This window comes from Carya illinoinensis, chromosome 9, assembly GCF_018687715.1.
Source record: "Carya illinoinensis cultivar Pawnee chromosome 9, C.illinoinensisPawnee_v1, whole genome shotgun sequence".
Classification (NCBI taxonomy): Eukaryota; Viridiplantae; Streptophyta; class Magnoliopsida; order Fagales; family Juglandaceae; genus Carya; species Carya illinoinensis.
This window is the reverse complement of record NC_056760.1, coordinates 15,072,492-15,094,180: the sequence shown is the minus strand read 5'-3', so window position 1 is coordinate 15,094,180 and position 21,689 is coordinate 15,072,492. Positions and strand designations below refer to the sequence as shown.

The 21,689-nt window shown below is 33.8% G+C and overlaps 1 protein-coding gene across 1 annotated transcript; it reads left to right on the top strand.

Moving 5' to 3' along the window:
- Positions 1-778: 778 nt before the first annotated feature.
- On the top strand, positions 779-2,773 carry LOC122275244 (gibberellin 2-beta-dioxygenase). The gene is made up of 3 exons (XM_043084227.1): positions 779-1,343; positions 1,463-1,811; positions 2,255-2,773. Exons 1-3 carry the CDS (start codon positions 943-945, stop codon positions 2,504-2,506), a joined length of 1,002 nt encoding a protein of 333 aa, XP_042940161.1. The 5' UTR covers positions 779-942; the 3' UTR covers positions 2,507-2,773.
- The last annotated feature ends 18,916 nt before the right edge of the window (positions 2,774-21,689 follow it).

Sequence of the window (21,689 nt, the reverse complement as noted above, 5' to 3'; positions counted from 1 at the left end):
TCAAATTATTAAACTCATTTCAATTCAAAAATACTTTTACATGTGAGACTTATAATTTTTTTCAACTCAACACATCTTTACATGTAGAATTTATAATTTTTTTAACTTTTTATAAATACATTTAAATTTATATTAACATATAAATTCATCTTAACTTATTATTATTTATAAAAAATTTAATTCATCTTAACTAAACTAATCAACGTCCAAATAGAACCTTAATTGGCACGAGGAAAAACTCTAAATTTTGATCCAATAATGTCCCTGATTTTGTAGGATTTTAGCTAGCTAGCTAGGATTTTGACTTAAAAGCAGCAAAGTTAAAATATGAGATATAAAAAAAAGTGAACAGGAATAAGAGAAAGCATGTATTGCCCAATGGCTAATGGTGACAAAGTCAGAAACGGCAAAAAATCATATAAAATTCTTCGTTGTTTTCTTTTTAAATTTATTTTTAATACTTTCACAAAAATTTGTGTTAGTTTTCTATTTTCGAGTTTTATTACTTATAATTTATATGTATTAATTTATATATTAATATTAATTTTTTTATATTTAAAATTTAATTAATATTATTTTTAATAAAATTTATATTTTATCAATCATATTAAATTAATATATATATTAATATATAATTATACTTAAAACTAAATTTTTCCACTCCTTTCAAAATAGGAAACTATGCAAAAGGCAAATTCACCCTCGATTGCATAAATGCCAATTAGCGGACACAGCCAGATGGCTCCTCTTTATAGTTAGTAACGCCTCTGAGCTCTCCAGCTTTCCTCTCATGCACTAGCAATTCTCGCCCATTTAAACCCCCCATCAATCTCATCACCCTCTCAACCAAACGAGTCTCCTTCTTCTCCTCCTCGTCCTCGTCCTCGTCCTCGTCCTCGTCCTCTGTCTCTCTAAAAAACCAAAACAGCAGAAACAACTAATATGGTGGTTCTTTCTCTGCCTGCAGCATTAGACGACTACTCTTTGATACAGACACGCAAGCCCCCCGGCTTGTTCCCTGGAATTCCAGTGGTGGACCTCTCAGACCCTGATGCCAAGACCCTTATAGCAGAGGCCTGTGAATTTGGGATCTTCAAGGTGGTCAATCATGGAGTCCCAGTGGAGTTCATGAACAGGTTGGAAGCCGAAGCCCTCCGGTTCTTCAACTTGCCCCAGTCTGAGAAAGACAGGGCTGGCCCTCCCGACCCATTTGGTTATGGCAGCAAGAGAATCGGTCCCAACGGTGACGTGGGTTGGATTGAATATATCCTCCTTAACACCAATCCTGAAGTCATCTCCCACAAGTCATTTTCCATTTTCCAGGAAAACCCAGAAATATTCCGGTGAAGTCTCTAAACAGAGTCCTCTGTTTCTCCTACAACCTCTCTCTTTGAAAAAGACTTCTGTTTTTTTTCTTTTTCTTTCCTTTTCTGACAATTTCTTTTCCGCTTCCATGATGTAGGTCTGCTGTGGATTGTTATGTTTCAGCAGTGAAGAAGATGGCTTGTGAAGTGCTGGAATTGGTAGCCGATGGGCTGGAGATTAAGCCGAGGAATGTGTTGAGCAAGCTTTTGAGGGATGAGAAGAGCGACTCTTGTTTCAGGCTAAACTACTACCCACCATGCCCAGAGCTCCAAGCATTGAACGGAAGAAATTTGGTTGGGTTTGGGGAGCACACAGACCCTCAGATAATTTCTGTCCTAAGATCTAACAACACCTCAGGCCTGCAAATATGTCTGAGAGATGGGACTTGGGTTACAGTTCCTCCTGACCAGACCTCCTTTTTCATCAATGTTGGTGACTCCTTGCAGGTACATTAAACAAGCCCCCCAATTACACGTCACCAAATTGTACACGAGTTTGCTACTGCTATCATTAAGCGAATACTAGTCTTTTGGCCACCAGTTTCTGTTATTCTGGGTTTTCCTAAGAAGCTTCTTTAACATGGGATCTTGTTCTGTTTTCCTTTTAAACTCTCTCTCTCTCTCTCTCTCGCTCTCTCTCTCTCTCTCTCACACACACACACGCACGCACGCGCGCACACACACAACGAACACTTCATCCTAGGTTAAAAAAGATGCTCAAAAAATTCAATGATCATCTTCTTGTTAATAATCCCTCTCTCTCTCTCTCTCTCTCTCTAGTCAACAATATTGTTGATATTCTTTATGGGGTGTCTTCATTTTCTTTCTTTTCCTTTTTTTCCCATAAAAATTTATAATAAAATGGACATCTGGACGTGGGATTGATGCAGGTAATGAGTAATGGGAGGTTTAAGAGTGTGAAGCATAGGGTTTTGGCTGACCATACAAAATCAAGGATTTCAATGATCTACTTTGGAGGGCCACCTTTGAGTGAAAAGATAGCACCTTTACCCTCACTGCTGGCGGAAGGAGAAGAAAGCAATTACAAGGAGTTCTCCTGGTGGGAATACAAAAGGTCTGCATATAAGTCAAGGTTGGGTGATGATAGACTAGGTCTCTTTGAGAAATCTGCCAGCCAATGATGCGGTCGAATTCCCCATTTTAGCAAAGACTATGGCTTTTGTCAAAGCTCAAGATAGTTTGAAACTCTACTTGCCAAAGATGGAAAAACGAATAGGATGTTCTTTTTTATCTCTCTCTTTTTGTTTACATTCCACCCCCAAACCCACCCCCCCCCCCCCCCCTTCCTTTTTTTTTTTTTAATTTCTCTTTCCTTTTTTCTTCTGGTGTTTAAATGTAACAACAACTCTTCTACTATCAATGCATGGTTATCACCATCTTCATCGTCATTTTCATCATAAATGTTCTCCAAAAGTAGTGAAAACTCCCCATGAATGACCTCAAGATGTTGATATTACCAATTGCGGTTATCCTTATCCATTCCCCCACCCTCGTTAGAGCAGTAAAATCTCATTAGTAACTGCCGAAGTTGGTGACATTGTGGGTCACCAACCATAACTTCTTTTTCTTGCAATCCATCAAGGACAAAATGGATTAAATACGTACTGCAAATGACTTTTCCATCATTTACTAGAAATCACCGCCACAGATATCCATGGAGTGTCGCTTTAAATACTTATTTTTTCTTCATTTACTATGGGTGAAGATTAATTTTCCCGGAAATTTATAATCTGTGATCAATGCAGCAATATTTTTGTAAATTAGTTCCGTAATAAGAGGAAACTTCGGAAAGAGAGAGAAAAGATAAGAGGGAAAGAAATGAAAGGATTATCCTGATAAACTTCCGTGCGTTCTGTCATACGGCCCCACATGTTTCATATTTTACATGATTGGACTGAAAATAAATTACCATAGATTAGTGGAAGTGATACAGAACCATCATTTCGGAGTGTGAAAAAATCATCACCCAGAAAGCATTTTATAATTTTACTCTCAAACTTCATTCAAAGGCTTTCACTCCACTTGAAAAAATAAAATAAAATAAAATAATTTTTTATATTTTTTTTCCTTCTTTCCTTGACTGAGTTCCGAAAAGGGTAGATATCAATATTTTGAGCTCGTGGTTTTTTGGACTCCCCACTTCCCCACACAATGGAAAAAGAGAGACTGAGAGAGGCAGAGAGAAGATTCTGATAGAGAGTGGGCGCAATCACTCTCATGTTAAGAGTTTGCATTTGACTATCCAACCTCATTGGACTCTCTCTCTCTGTCTTTATCTCCCTGATGGGAAAACTCTCTCCATCTATCTCTGTGTTGGAAGGCATTTCATTATCCCAGTCCCACCCAGTCTCTGACGCAGCATTTCATCATTCACTTCCTGAACGGGTCTTGATATTGACCAAAGAACTGAGGTAGAATTACTCATCACTTATGCCAGCGCATCGTTTTGACACTTATGACACTTAAGAAAAAAAAAAAAGAGTAATGTTACGTAAATAAATCATTTTAAAAGAAGAGTGAAGTTTGTTAATAAAAAATTATTATTTTTTCCTATGATTTCATATTTATTTATTTAAAGAAATTATATGGTATCTGTACACTCTACAATTATAAATATCATTTATCAAAAATAAAAAATTAAAATGGGACTAAAATTGATAACTATTGATAGTTACACTGAAATAGACTATATTCTATAGAGATAGCTTCAATCTATGTTAATAAGAACATTATAAAATGACCTTAATGAAAGAATCTAAAGATGCGTGCATCATTATCCCATTTATTATCAAGATGCACATAAGAAATATGGGAGTCCCTACAGCCCGGATCACCAGGTGTGATTAGAGGATTTACATCTTCCATTAGGAGGGTGACATGTGGCAGGCACAGTAAATTTACAATAGATGCGAAACATAGCAAACAAACAGTTCCGTTTTGAAATGCAATCTCTCTTTTCACTCTCTCACTCTCTCTCTCTCCCTTTCACAAACTAAAACTCGATTTACAATCTCTATTCACTCTCTCTCTCTCTCTCTCTCTCTCTCCAACAACCAAATTACAAGCATTTCAATGGCAACAACGCAATTATGATGTTTCATGAATTTAGTGTGTGAAGAGAGTGTGAAAGTGGAAGAGAGAAAAAGGGAGGAACGGGAAGAGAGAGTGAAGTGGAAGTGTAAAGCAACCCACGATAAGTTTCATAAATTTATAACGTAGCACTCTCTCATTGGGTGGTGTATAGCACCCGAAGTCACCGCATCATGTAATTTTAAGATAAACTCAAGAAGTATATAGATTTTTGTCAAATGATTTGTGACAGCTTTTACCTAAATTTCTCCTTTGAGAAAAGAAGTGGAATTACTTGGGCTAGCTAAAGGACCCTTTCGTTACAGCATAGGGCCAAAAGGTTTTTGATACAACTTTAGTGGCATGTACTATGTTATTGCACACGATGGTCGAAAAGAATAAGTGGAAAAAAACCTAAGAATTAAATATTTCTAAAATATAGTTTTATGGCATTTATGTTTTTTCAAACTACGGCGGTCAAATTTGAGGTGCACACTCCTCTAAATGTACTAATAGTAAATGAGCTCATCTTCATGTTATAAGCGTTACTTTTTCATCAAAAAATGGCATGCAACTTGGTGTTCATGAATAGATGACAACATTAACTGCGGGCATGAGAACAGAGAAGCTGCCTCTGGTTCCAATGGCTAGATTACAATGCACTCATCGAGGTTTAATTGATTTGGAATGCATATTTTCTTTAATTGTATTAAATGGTTAAATTTTTTTAAGAGAGAGACATTTCACGCGAGTCTTAATTCCAACATTTAAAATTATATATAAAATTTTTGTGAACTAATTCACATGAGCATTTAATATTAATCTTTTAATTTATTATTATTGTAAACCATCTAATCCAATCAAATAATTATAAATGAATTATGTTACATACAGTCATTTTTATGTATTTTTTATACACTTCACTGATGTGAATAGTCAAATCAATTATTTTATATTAAAAAAATGATGTAGTCAATCACATTAATAGAGTGCACAAAGAGTACGCAAAAATGACTGTACATAGAATTTTTCATTATGAATTTAAAAGTCTCAAATCTGTGAGGAGAGTGCTTCATCCAATACAAGGGAGGAACTCAAAGGAAAGAAAAGAAAACTGTTATATACATAAAGAGATTACACAAAATAAACCCACAAACATATATGGTTATATGTCAGTCAAATCTAGTACTTTACAATAAAAGTAACTTTACAATATAGCGTAACAGATCAAGTCACATCAATTCATAGGCTTACTTTTGTATAATCCTTTTATGTCTAAAATATTTCCCTAAAGAAAAACTTAACTTAGCTCACTAATCACTTTTAATTACTATATATTTGGATTATGAAGTATTTTGCTTATATTCCCGTGCCTTTGTGGGGATCGGAACAACGGCCTGAACTTTAAGACACACAGGTGGAACTGATACTTTTCATTTCATAAACAATCTTTTCCTAAGACAACCTAACATTTGACATTCTTCATTATGTGATAATGGATCTGATTCCAACGTCACTTAGTAGGTCGGCTTGAGGCCATTGATGTCAACACTGATGAGCTAGCTAGAGTCACCCATCTTGGATATATACCTTGTTCGCATGCCAAAGTGCTACCTTCACTAATCAATCCATCGATGGATGGTCAACTATGTAAAGTTCCCAAAAATAAAATAAAATAATAAGTACGTAAATTAAGGATCCATAATGCTTTTGCTGAAGCCTGAATGCGGACCGTACCCATGCATCAGCCTTAAGTGACAGATCATTAAACTGATTACCATATAGTTTTATGAACGTAATTCGATCGTGACATGTTTCCTGTTTCCATTAATTTGTTGGTAGGAAATGCTTGACACAGTACTAGTACTGTTTTTACCTGCCGACGTATATATTGTGTTGGTGTCGCGTGTCGCGTGCAGTATTATGAAAGCAAAGAGAAAAGTAAATTTGAATGAAATGATCAGTATGGGCATATATATAATTGTGATATATACGGCCTCTAGAATTATAATAAGTCATGATCATTGGGACGTGGATGGGTTATAAAGACATTTTATAATTACTAGTTAAGTCTCACAAATCAGATGCTACAAATCAAACCTCTAGGAGGGCTTTTTCTATGCTTGGGATTCACGAATTTTTCCTTATAATTAGTAATTATTTTCATTTCCATCTTTGATAATTGGATTTTTGTTGTTTTCCTCATCAAAATACCCTTAATTTGTAGGTGCATTGGGAGCTAATATAATTCATCCATTTGCTACTCATCATTACATCCATTGTCTTCAAGTCAAGAGATAAATACCTCAATCCTATTGTAGGAGCCCCATGTTGAGCATTAGGGCCACCATTTGACCCTCTTTATGCACAACACGCAGGGTGGCAATCGTTGTGGTATGGCTCGCTATCACCCTCTAGCCAAATTGAGAAAGTGATCCCCTCTTGTGGGTGGTGAGCCATCCAGGGAGGACACTTCAACCGAGCTGACATGTGGGGCTCACTCCCTAATAGGGTTGAGAATGGGTCAGGCAATTTTGGAAACTTTAGAGTTGGGAAATTGTAACATATGTGGTGTTTTGGGACTCGAATCTGCGAGAATGTGAAATCAGTGTGTATAAGCCTTATGTGCTTGTCTATTGACGACATTTCCTTATAGGGTTTGAAGATGGTCCTAGTGGTATTTTGGTAGTAATTAATTAGGTCTCGTTTGTTTTCACTACTATTTTATATCATCTCATCTCATTCAATCATTACAATTTTTTTTAAATTTTCACATAAAATAAAATAAATAATATTTCAACCTTTTTGAATCCCAAAATAAAAATAATATTAAAAAATATATCCTAATAATATTTTATTTAACTTTTATCTTAACTTATCTCATCTCATCTCATCTCATCCGCGAAAGTAAATGAGGCTAAAATTAAGTATGGACAAAGTTTGTATGTAGGATCAAAATCTCTTGAGTTTTATCCAAACTTGAGGACTTCAAGTGGAAGCTGAGAGATAAATGCATAAAGTGAGCTTTATAACATTTATTGATGGAAAATGATTTACACCCAGGATTGTGTAAGTATCGAGTACTAATTTTTTTTAAATAAAAAATTGAGACTTACAGGAAAAAAAATTATTAATAGATTTCATTTTTTTCAAAATAAGTATACAAGGTATACATTATATCTTATATAGAGCTATATATATCTAGCAATTATATATAACTCTTTATTAATTATTTTGTGTTACCTAAAATAAATTCACACGGACAATAATAAATATGATAGTCCATAGCAATGATTCCTTTTCATTTAAAACACTCAAATTCAATAAAAATTTGAGAGAATATATATATTATATATATATATATATTTATATAACCTGCAGGCTGCAATGCTAAACGTCAAAACAAGGTCGATAATAGTACTGCATGTGTATAAATTATAGAATAGCAAAAGCTGTGACAAGATCATGTTTACGGTAGTACAAAATTTGGTACAGGTGTATAATTCATGCAGGTTGCCCTAGATGTAGCAAGTGCAAAGAGGATAGGGCACAGCAAGTGCCCTTTCGATCGTAGTCATTTTCTGTCTACGTATAGTCCAACCTGCAATATTACAAAGGACAACAGATGATAATGGCACTGTCGTTATGGCATAGCAAAAGCTATGCAAAGCTATTTATGAGATTACTAAATTTCCAAAACATGTTTGGGAACAGCCAGCGTTTCCTAGTCATTTTCTGTCCAGGCGATCCATTTTCAAAAGAGCTACTAGATCTGTTGGATTGTTTAATCAAATCCCAAAAGACAATGACTTCTTTTACATGTAACCTCAAGTTTGCATTAATTTTGGACATTGCTATCCTCCTACTCCACAAGCAAATGACTAGCAGCTAATGAGCAAATGTTCTCTCTCTCTGTTTTGGATTAGAGATGCCGTACATGTAAAATCTAGTTCCTTTAAGTACATACATGTACAGTTTATTTAATGCAAAAGCCAAATCATGTCATGCCAAGGCAAGGATCCAATCATCCAAAGACAAAATCGATCTTCGATTATGGACATTTTGTTTACTAGCAGCTAGCTATTTGCAATATCATTTCAGTTTCATATAACGTGAAACATCAAACGTCTAAACTAGATTTCTCTGTCGAAACTTGCAATTTTTCATAAACACTAAACAACAAAAGTTGATAAAGCTTAAGAAAAAAAAAACAAAAGTTGATAAAAGTACGTAGTAATAGTACATCTGTTTTTAATTATCCAAAAATCACAGCTCGAGAAAAGTACCTTGTTGATCATCACTGTTATATATAGTACTTCATCTGGCAAAGCCATGGAAATTTTGCAGTTGCCCTAGATCATCTAGTAAGTGCAAACAGCTGGCCAGGCTGTTAAGAGTAATAAAACCATTACTTCCTAGTCATGGGCCATGGCGCTTTTTCTATGATCTGCAGCATGAAAAATGCTGAATTAGACGAGACGATTTTGATGGCCGGTTTACGTACTGCGCGCTGTCTCTATGGAAAAGCAAAAGATCGTAAAAAGCTATATGTATATATATATTTTTACAGATCATTAATGAATTACTATATTCGGCAAAGTTAATGAAAATTGACAGTTGCATTAGATTTAGTACTGAGTGCAAACATGTTTGGTCAATTTGGTCATTTTCTAGCTACGAGATTTTATTTTTGGTTATTTCTCACGGTTGTATATATAACTTTGCTTGAAACATGTATCATCCCACTAAACATCATGATATATGTAAATGAGTATAAATAAAGGTATGAAAAATGTAAATATTGAAACAGGTAAATATAATTAGTCTTACATTAATATATATATATATATAAGTAATTCCTAGCTAACTGCTTGTAAGTGGAGATAGATTCTATAATGAATTTAAAGAGCTCCGGTTGAGATTTTGATTTGGTTTTATGTATGGAATATAAGCTCAATTATTATGGCTTATGCTAATTTCAACCTTATGCATGTTGTCTCAAATGGTGTTAGAGTGACCTAGCTAGCTATTAATGCCATTTGGATTCTCTTACGTTTTTATACAAACTTGAGAACCTCAAGCGAGAGAGTGAGAAAAATATATAAAATCAACCATACAATATTTATTATTCACTTAATATTACTCGAGATATTTATACAGACAATAATAAATGTTTATGGCATATGTTATATATTTATTCTCTCCCACTTGAAACCCTTAAATTTAGACAAGATATTGATGACCACTTTATCCAAAGCACTTAGTATCATTAATTTGGAGGGTGATGCTAGGGCAGAATAGATGATTATTCTGGCGGCTAATTAAATAACAGAAGCAAGAGATTGAGACTGACAAAATAAAAAACAAAGAGAAAACTATGAGATTAGGGTCTATAAAATAAATTGAATATTTCTTCTCTTGAAGCCTACAAGCCGAGCTTAACTAGCTAACAAAAAAATGGCAAAATTGTAATTTAGGCCAGACAGTAAAATGCGAGATAAGATAACTATGATTAAAATCCAGCCTAAGAATCCAAAATAAAATTGTTACTAAAGATAAACATTACTATAAAAGAAAATTAATCAAAAATGAAAGAGTTAACTAAAAATGATGATTCAGAAGGAAAAACAGTTGATTTTGGAGTCGACAAGGGGCCACCAGGCAAAGATGGTGACTACGACATGCACGCCAAAGAAAGCTTTCTGGATTGGGGTCATATGCGCGATTCTGACACCTATAGGCCAAGTTATGAGAAAAATATACTGACACCGTTACTCCTCCTCGCCCAACCGATAGATAAGTCGTAGTCGTCCAAATCTAAGGAATATCGTTTCTCGTCCACATCTACCGCTTCTCACCCGAATCTTATGAATACTCATATCTTTCCACTACTTTTGCACTGGTCTACCTCCTCAAGGTAGTCCAGTGCTTTTAACGTTGCATCTATCATTTGAACCTCATGATCACTGGGCATCGATCCTCTGCATCAGAGGGCCCTCCTAATATTTTCCCTTTATTTTTTGTTAGATATTGTAAAGATGTGTTACTGGCCGGTTAAGTTATTTAATTTTAAATTTTCTTTTCAAAATGAGGGTTGATTTTATAATTAAGCAACATGCATGCATGGCAAGAGGAGGCTAAAATAGATTACAAGGTTACACGTGCGGGCCACCATCACCTCCTTTACTTGATCTCTTAAGAAAACGAAAGAAAAGTCTAGACTTAGAGATCTCTAGCAAATGCAGCCTCCATAACTTAGATAAATTCATTACATGACTTCCAATATGCCCATTGCATGCAAATATGTTCTTTTTATTACAGTAAACTTTAAAAGCCACTTGATCATGATGGCGTTGGCAATGACGAATTAATAGAAATTAACAGTACTATATACTTTTTGTATATATATATATGGACCTACCTATTCATGATCCAAAAAGCTTTAGGATTGTTATATACTATATGGTTAGTTCAAAACCCTATTAGAATATAGGGTACGTATTAGCATTATATCACGTACACATAAATGACATTCACGACGTACATGATCCAACTGATCTATCAACATTGGTTTGGATCGTTTGATTGTATCCTAGCTAGCCTTCTCTTTTTTATGGAATTCCATTTGACATCTATACGTACGTATTTAATGACTTAAGTTAAAACCATATATATGCTCTAGATTGTTCGATTCGGATTCTAGAGATCATAATGGCTGCTCTAATAACAATTGTACGTTATAGGCCTATTCATATATTCAAAAGTTTTAATAGAATTAAATACTGATTTGGTTAAACCCTTAACATTAATTATAAGTAATATCATGATATGCCATACCATTCAAGAATACTCCCGAGTAGTGGGCCATTAAATATTTATATATGTTTCATATAGTGAGACGGAATAATATCTAACACGATATTCAAAATAAGAATATTCTTATGAAGAAATACACACACACACACACACACACACATATATATATCTTGATTCCGACCAGCTTTGATTCTCACTTAAAAACTAGACAATTGTCTCATGTGCTTTTATTGAGATGAGGGGCGCATGGGATGCGACGAAGACGAGCACTGAGCATGCGCATGCGCATGAGACCCGTCGAAAAGGAAGGCATATGTGCGTGTGCTAGCTAGGTAGCCAGCTTCTAGAATTCTTGAACTAATTAATTGAGTTATAAAGTGGAAAGTTTTGAGCAGCAAAGCAAGCCAGCCCCATGTATATATATGGAAATGTCACTATCCTTCATGAGCAGTACCAGTGCAGTGGCTTAGACCGTTGTGTTGTGCTATGAATTGAAAGCAACTCAAAAGCTTTTTCGATTCACTCACTTGCATGGGGCCTGGCTCACGCAAGAGATTTCGCAATCCCTCTAGTTCAATTGGACGGTGCGTTCCTGGCTGTATTCAAGATAAATGAAAAAGTATTAAGTATATGTTAGATTTATTTGTTTATTAAACCAAATCATGTAAATTTATAAATTTATTTACATAACGTATCAAGTACAAATATGTGTGAATCAGGTACCATGGCCGCTTTTTAAAGTTGTTTTCTTAGACTGCAGACAATTGATGAGTCTGAGGACGACTACCTTTTGACATTATCTTCTCTAAATAGTAGGTTACTCAGCATTCTTCCCATATTTTGATTTCCAAGTCCACATTCATTCACTACTGAGTGACATTGACATCTGAAATGGCCTAATTGTAAGTAGGTGTCACTTTCACCTTTGGAAATCTTTTTTGCTTCTATATCTGTATGGAAAGTTCATCACGAAATTCTACACTGCATGTGAACACCATGTCGAGGTGGTTTCCACCCCCCCATAATGATAAAACGCGATGACTTTTATTTGACAATAATATCCCATTTTCTCATCATGAAGTCTCAACCTCGATCAATGGGGAGCATCAAAATTATATATGGACCTGTTTAATTTCTTCCAATCTCCACAAGGCTACAAGCAATTATCTGTTTTTGAATTTTTTTTTTTAAATATCTGAACAAACTGTTCATTTCTGTCTTGAAAGGAAAATGAAACCACTCGGAATATAATGTTTGTAAACTTTCTTTTCAACTCTATGATAGGAACTTTCAAAAATAGTTTCCTCAAAGAAAAATTATATTTATAAGTCGATGTGGATTGAATAACATATTTAGTAAAATTTTTATACGACATAATTTGATTTGAAAGATAAATTTTAAAATTTAAATATTAAAAATTAAATTTTACTATTTAATTGATATGAATGATATATTTTTCCTACCAACTCGAGAATAAAATAAATCTTTATGAAAAGACAAGCACATCCGCATGCACTTGTACAATTATTTCTTGAAGATGCAGACTTGTGTTTTGGTATAGCAAAGTAGTAAATGAAGTAGGACTTGTGTAGCCAGCAGATCCAGGAAAGAAAAGGGCAAGGAGTTGGATATGGGCCAACTCATGCACTGTCGAATGAGTCCAAATCTGGAGCAGTACATACGCTGACAGATGACGCTGGATTTAAGCTCATTGGGCATACCAAACTCTGAAACTGAAAGGTCGATCTGGGCTTGGACTATATATGCTGGTCGGACAGTTTGCATTTCTCATGCCTCAATCTCCTGAGTAAAAAATCCACCTGATTTGATGTTGCCATGTGCTTGGTCTCTGCCATGGATTTGCTATATAAAAGTATTACGTTGGATCGGCCTCTTAAATTCAGATATATCTGCTATATAAATCAGTGTTTTCGTCCACCAATTTCTTTTCAATTTTGTCCGTCATTTTCTCTTTTCCTTCCCCGTTTGGTCCCTCCTTTTCTCCTCAGATGTTTATTTTGACTATTATTTTTTCCTGTTTTACCCCTAATTTTACAACCAAATTCAATCATTTTTCTTTGTGTTTTTCTTTTGCCGACTGGCTATATTGTCTTCTGAGACATTTTTTTTTTTTTTTTTTTTTACCCTGCCTTTATGACCCTCCCAAGCCCATACGCATATGAAAAAAAAAAAAGACACATTAGGATCTTCTACTCAGTTTAGCATGTTTGAATTTATACACTATAATCAAATAGATAATAGGCGCGCATATGCATGAGTGAGAGAGAGTGAGAGAGAGAGAACCCTTCCAAATAGATAAATCCAACCGAGAAACCAAAAAAAAAACTATATTTCAACAAACACAAATTGAACACCACATTTACATCCAACAAATAAAAAATAGAGAAGAAGAATCCAACAAACAGACAAGTGAAAAAAAAAAAAAAAAAATTACCCCCCACAGCCATGGTGTTTATTAATGCATGAGAGAGAGAAAAAAAAAAAAACTCTAGCTTTATGAAGATGTTTAGTAAATCCAAGTACACAGATCTAAGACTGACATGTACATCTAGAAAATTAAAAATCGACTTTGAAAAAAATCCTAGCTTTGCAAAATTTTTTAGTAAATCTAAGAACAACATAAATCGAACACCAAAATCTACATGCAGGAAAATAAAAATCAAGGTTAAAAAAAACCCTAACTACCGAAGATTTTTACCAAATCCAAGAACAACATGAATCAAACACTAAGATTTACATCCACGAAATAAAAATAAAAAAATAAAAAATGGAGGAGAAGCATTGAGGAAACATATAAATGAAGTAAAAAAAAAAAAAATCTTAAGTAAATCTCAAAAGCCTTCGATTCCACCCAAACAATTTCTTTTTTCATTCTTTTCGGATGTTTATACAAAAAATACTAACACAAACTTTGGTACAGATCTGAGACATATCTAAAGAACACGACTGAAGATCTATGACAAATCTAAAGATCAACTACAACGCACAATTGCAACGCAATTATGGAGCCCAACAGATCGACAATTTTTGCCATGATTTCCATCCACACAAAGAATAGAGTGGTGGTCGAGAGTGACGGTTTTTGTTGGTGTAGAAAGGACGAAGCATAGATACAATAGGAGGGAGAGAGAGAGAGAGAGAGAGAGAGAGAGAGAGAGAGAGAGAGAGAGAGAGAAGTGGTTGGACTAGTGTAGTAGATGAGATGAGGAAAGGGAGAGACTTTTGTGGGAAAGTTGGTATTAGCGATGGAGTTTTGTGAGAATGGGAAAGAGAGAAACACACGGAGAGAAAGGAAAAGAAGAGAATAAATAGCTAAGGTTCCTTTTATAAACAGCGTCGCATAGAGTGCATGGGTGGTTTAGGGGGTAGTTGGGCTTTCGATATTAAATTTTGGACTTCCTATGTAGAAAAAAATTATGCTTTAAAAATCGACTCATCTAAATAAATTAAAACTTTTAATGACACGTTATTTTCTTCGCTTTTATATTCTATAAAATTATTGAATTGTTATAAACTATCTTGAATTGTATGACCACATTTAGCTAGCCGTCAAATGCATAGTGCATAGTGCTAGCATAGTGAGCTAGCCGTCAAATGTATAGAGCTAGCCGTCAAATATATAGTGCTAGTCGTCAAAAGCATAGTCTCTTTTGTAACTCTATATATATGGGTATATTGATGTTATATGATATACAAATTAATAAGAGAATCTCCTCTCTCGCTCTCTCTCAATCTTTTGAAACTCTCTCATTTTCATTGAGTTTATAACACGTTATCAGCACGATTCTCGTGATCTTTCTCCTCTTTCCCAACTCCATTTTCTTCCTCAGAAAAAGTGGAAATTGGAGATCTGGTGCTTGTTCGTTGGCTTCCTCCGTTGAATTTCTTTTTAGTTTCTCCTGAGCATCCAGCAAGATGATCTGTGAGTTTCCATTGGCAGCCGTCCCGTACGCTCGGATCCTCCGGTTTATTCTGGGTATTGGCGAATCGGGAAAGAGTTGCAGCTCGGTGCTGCTCGATAACGAGTCCTGCCCTGCCGATTCAAAGCATAGACGACGTCCATGGCAGTTATAGTCTTACGGCGAGCATGCTCTGGCCCTGGCCTGATACAGTTTGAGGCTCAACGATTAAAGTTGACCGGACGATACGTCTGCAGTAGTCATCACAGACCGCAGAGATTCTGCAGTTGTATAGATCCAATGAAAATAGATCTGGCAGATGCAGCTATAATTTACATAAGAATTGGTTTTTTGTATAAAAGGACTTGGTTTTCCTTGCTACAAACAGAGACTTCGTTTCATCTCTACGTTGGCCGATGTGTAAACAAAATCAATGACAGAGAGTAAAGGGGAAATCAGACGGCAACATGGGAGGATTTTCTTTGGGTCTCAGCATGTTGTTCCTCTTCGTCGGTGCTTATGTACTCGGAGGTGGCTTTTGAGACTTAAAGCAAGAGGTGCCGGCTGTACCAGTGGATCATCTCAGGGAGAGCTCGGAAGGGGGGTCCTGTTCTGGACTCTCAGGTGGCTCTACCCAGCCCTTCATGATGGCTGCGAACTGACGGCCAGGCTGGTTGGCCTGAAGGAGCAGGTCTTCTTTGTCGACCATGACTGGGGAGCTATGATTGCATGGAACCCAACCTCAGATCTAGAGGAAGCCTTAGAGCTTCGTTTGGTAATGATTATTACTTTTACAGGTTTCAGGAACACGGAGAAGCTGAAGAAGATTTCGCTTGTGTCGATACCGCAACACTAATGAAGAAGTTCTTTTATATATTTGGTCCAAATCCTCCCTAATATCTTTCTTCAAATCACGGCTTTTTGCTGTGTTGTGAGTGCGTTTCAGTTCAGACTTGCCTGAGCGCTACTGGAACCCATTTAGAAAAGTAGGGATAAGACTTTTAAGACTTTTTAACAAAGTCTTTAAAAGTGACTCACAAGACAGAGAAAAAGAAAAGTGGGGCAGCAGGTTTTTGGCTTCTTTTCAAAATGAAATGGAGACACATTCACGTGACTGTTGGGAAAAACGTTTGGAGCTTTTTCCAAATCATAAAGCAAAGTTTTTTCATAGAATTTATCAAATAATAATAATGAATATAACCATAAATATTCACCTCAATAATTGTAAATAATATATTAAAAACTTCCTTAAAGTTGAAGATTACTAACTTCAAAATCATTAGAAATTTGAAGTAGAAGATCATTTAATCTTATCGTGATACCTGTGATCTCGGTCTTCAAATCTCGTCTCGCATAGCTGTTGACTTTAATCCTCCAACGTAACCAAATGCTTTACTCCTCCCACCTGCTTTCTATTCCTCGCAAGTTGTTTGAATAAAAACAAAAAACAAAAATAGTAAGGGTCCCATGTGTTTCTAAAAGTAAATCCGTCCAAAATGAAAAAGGGGAAGCAGGTTTTTGGCTTCTTTTCAAAATGAAATGGAGACACATTCACGTGACTCTTGGGAAAAACGTTTGGAGCTTTTTCCAAATCAAAAAGCAAAGTTTTATTTATTTATACTTGTTATGAATTATTGATGATAATATTCATCTTAGAATGAGAATGGAGCATCCCTGAAGGATCGTCCTAAATCAATAATAGCTTTTGAGTATCTCATAGTTTAAATGATTGATACTTGTACCAAAAACTCATTATAATTTATGCACCTGAAGTTGTATAATTGAAATTGTGGAAAGACTATATATTTGAATGAACGTCTCGAATGTGCTCCTGAAGTAGCAATATCAAGTATGCTCCTGAAGTAGCAATATCAAGTATGCTCCTGAAGTAGCAATATAAAATGCAAACGTTCACAATATATTCTAAATTTATATCTGATCTTTCAGTGACTGAGCAAAATAATGAACTTTTGATAATAATCACTATTTACATCTTACTAGATCTACATCATTCCCTGAAGTAAATGATAATGAATTTATATCATTCTATTCCCTGAAGTGAAAAGAATGGTGCGTTTCATTCAAAGAAACTAAGAGATTGGACGTGATAATGAATATCTTTTCGGACCAAAAGCTTGTATTGGAAAAGCTGTAAGCTTTCTCTTTGAGATGATATTATACAAATTATTGAATCAAATATTATGATGCATCAAAAGGTGATATGATTCAAAATATTTGTATCTTTTCATGGTTATCTTGATAATCCAAAATCAATTACGATAAGTCGAATGATTTTCATATGGACGTCCATAAAAGAACCAGAAGATTCTTTTACTATAAAGTCTTACCACCAGAAGTGGAAAGAAAAAAATTTGCTTGAAGCAAATAAGATGAAATTATTCGACGTTATCTTGATTATCATATGTGAATCAGAAGTTCAGATGATAATTAAATTTTGGATGCAATAAGATAAAAATGTCTCATATTCTAGCTGCTAAAATCCCAGCGAGGATTGAAGTCCCTGTAGGACAATTAAGAAATTCAGCAGTCTAAAGACATGTTTAAAGGCATGTGAGATGTATTGATACAAAAGATAGAGCATCTCAAAAGAGAAAGACACAAATAATTTGGTGCTCTTGAAGAGGCCATACCCACAAAACAAGCAATAAAGTCCATCCAAATTCTCTGTATAAAATTCTCCTATATAAACTCTTGAAGAGTGCCTCCTGAAGAGGTTTTTCATGAAAATGTCTTCCCTTGAAAAGGGACAGGTACCTGAAAATAACGAGATCTCGATACATTTCATGAATATTGGAGAAATTATGGATATAAATAAAATCGTTGTCGACAACGTATATACATATGAGATGGCAATTGACATTACCAGAAGTAATGGAGAAAGTGAATCAAGAACTGTTAAGAATACGACGTAAAATATTGGCCAAATTTGAAAGAAACAATTTCTGCAGAATTGATTCACTAGTAAAATATGATGCATCGAGACTTATAGTCCGAATACCTAAAGAGGTGATGCTTGTTGAATGTCAGTGGGTATTTATAGAAAGGAAATAAAAGTGTGATATATAAATCACGAGTCAGTTTCTCAATTCTTGCAAAATTAATATCACTAAGTAAAATGTGATAAATATGGACTTGAAGTCCAAACACCTAAAGAGGTGATTGTTGTTAAATATCAGTGGATATTTATATACATGATATAAAAAGCCTGAAGCTTTTAATATGTGATATAGAAATCACAAGTTAGTTTCTCGAAGAAACAATATTGATATGATTTTAAAGTGGTTGAAATCATATTTTTATTAGCTTGAAAGTTACCGAGAGTTTGGATATGCATGATTAACTGCATATTTATATGGATCATTGGATCATGATATATATATATATGAAAATCTCTGAAGGATAGAAAATGTCTGAAACTTCTAATATGAATACATCTGGAAATATGTATTCTATCAAGTTTCAAAGATCCTTATATGATATAAAGCAATCCAAACGCAAATGGAAACAAGATATTATTGCAGTTTATATATATGATTTAAATGTCATTGAGACTCCAGAAGAGCTCATAAAAACTGCACATATTTGAAATATAAATCTGAAACCCTTGCGGCTTCAAGGGGAAGATGGATGATGTTATTAGTCATGAAATACCATCTTTTAATACAATTAATATTTCAGATTCATATTATGGGTTTGATATGAAGTGTGCATTATTAAAAAAGATCATTGCAATTCATGAGAAGAAAGTTGAAATTGATATCAAGAAGGTACGGTCAAGTAAAAATCTGACAAATTTATTCACTAAAGCATTACCAACTGTAACATTTAAGAAGATTATGCAGAACATTGGAATGCAAAGGTTTGAAGACCTGTTATCATGCATTTTTCAGGGGAAGTAATGTCTTGAAGACTTGTGCTGATTGTACTCTTTTTCCTTCGCTAAGGTTTTATCCCACTGGGTTTTCCTTTGCAAGGTTTTAATGAGGTAATCTTAAAGCACTCGACGATACACATGAATATTGTACTCTTTTTCCTTCGCCATTGGTTTTTTCCCACAGGGTTTTTCCTTGGCAAGATTTTAACGAGGCATATTCTTTAAATATAGTCATCCAAATGGGAAGTGTTATAAACTATCTTGAATTGTATGACCACATTTAGCTAGCCGTCAAATGCATAGTGCATAATACTAGCTAGCCGTCAAATGTATAGTGCTAGTTGTCAAAAGCATAGTCTCTTTTGTAACCCTATATATATGGGTATATTGATGTTATATGATATACAAATTAATAAGAGAATCTCCTCTCTCGCTCTCACTCAATCTTTTGAAACTCTCTCCTTTTCATTGAGTTTATAACATGAATTTATTTATCACATTTTAGTACTTCACATTATATTGCTCTTGATTCTAACTATTTTGCATATAATTAGTAACAAGTTTATAATTAAAAAGTGATTCCGTTTTATTAATGTTTGAAAAAATGTTTATGAAAGTTTTTTAGATTAATTAAATTGATAAATTCTTTTCCTCTAAAATTATGAATTAAACTGTTTCTGAAGTTATGTAGTGATCAAATTAGTATTTATTAACATATATATATATATATACAATTTTAATACCAACTGTTCATGATAAAATTGTAATAACAAAAATAAATTTTAAAAAAATTGAATCAAATTTTGAGGAATTTTTTTTCCTTCAGTTTTCAGTTTAATATTCATATTATTAAAATATTTGAAACTTCCGACTGTAGAATTTTAAATTATGATGTTATATATTTATTTTGTAAGTGATAAATATACAACGGGTGCATTGAGTTATAACTATTAAATTAACAATAATATTTTTTTTTTAAAATAAACTATTTCATTTATTTTGCATTCTTTGTTGCATACAAACCAGCACCTTTGTTGACAAATTAATATCATTTTTTAAAAATTAAATTAATTTAATATCATCTTTTTTAAAATTAAATTAATTATATATTAAAAAAATTTAATTAAATTAATAAAAAAGTATTTAAATTATTAAATTAAAATTAAATAAATTATTAATATAGATTATGTAACTAACTCATTAAAACAATATTTCAATTTGGTCAGTTTTGTTGGTCTGGACTGAATTATTTACACTCTTAGTGGGGACAAGCTCTAGGAAAGAAATCTAAAACTGTTTACCTGAGTTTCGAACAGGGTTATGAATTGGCCCGTATTCGAGTAAATCCGGGTTTCAAAAACCTAAAAATCCGATTTGTACCCGAATTTTTTTTAAATATATATAATTAAGAATGTAAAAGTATTTTGATATTTTTTCAATAAAAACCTATATTGTATGAAAGATTTTTCAAGAAAAAATCGTGTAGAAAAGCATAACTTTCTTAAAGTGAAAGCGTATATTTATTAAAAAAATAATTTTTTAAATGTTGAAGTAAAGACCATAGACAAATTACCTTTCCGTCAGCTATTATCAGTAAGAAAAGTATAGTTGCAAGCACAATTGTGTACTAATCTGTACACTAATATGATGTGATTGGTCAAAAAGTAGATTTTATTGAAAACAGTGTTAATTTAAATTTTAAGTATAAATAAATCAGTATTGGTACACAGATTAGTGCGCGACTGTGCTTGTATGTAGCAAAACTCTTATGAGTAACACATGATACTGGCCACCACTTTTTTCAATGACAGTGATGGCTATTTAATTAACGGGCAAATGATGCTGGCCCCGTCCAGGAAAGGGATACAAAATTACACTAAGCAAAGGAAGAACATAGAAAATAACAGAGAAAACATGCAAGCTGTACAAAAGGTACCAAGTACCAATTCTCTATAACGTCCCAATACATCTTCATAGCCATTACATAATTTCTCATGCATCTATATATAAACTGAAAACTTGTTGGTAACGTGTTGTTGCTGGCAATGGAATTACATATAACCTTAGTTATCTACATCAGGTTTCTCTATATTGACAGAATTTGTGTAAATTTCCAGGTGATAGAACTTGATCTATGATGATTTATTTACTAGACGAGTCTAGACCGGATATGCAAATAGTGAAGCTTCTTTTCTTTAGAATCATTCTTCATAATTTTGATGCATACAAAATGGGTCCTTGTAATTCACTGTTGTAAGGTTTAACTGAGGTACAGAAACAGTTTCATCTCATCTGATCATTATAGTATTTTTAAATTTTTACATAAAATATAATAAATAATTTAATTTTTTTAAATTTAAAAATAAAAAAAAATAAAAAAAATAATATTTTATTAAATTTTTAATTAAAATTTTCTCGTCTCATCTTAATATTCAAATTACATCTTAGTTTTTTTTTTTTTTAATCAAGCCTGCATATATTTATAAAAAAGAAATTACAAAACATCAGGAGGGTCTTTCCCACTATCCAAAAGCAAAATACTAGGAGGAATAAAGTCTAAAGGAATGATACCAAACAACGTGTTTGTAGCGGCCCATTGCGCCA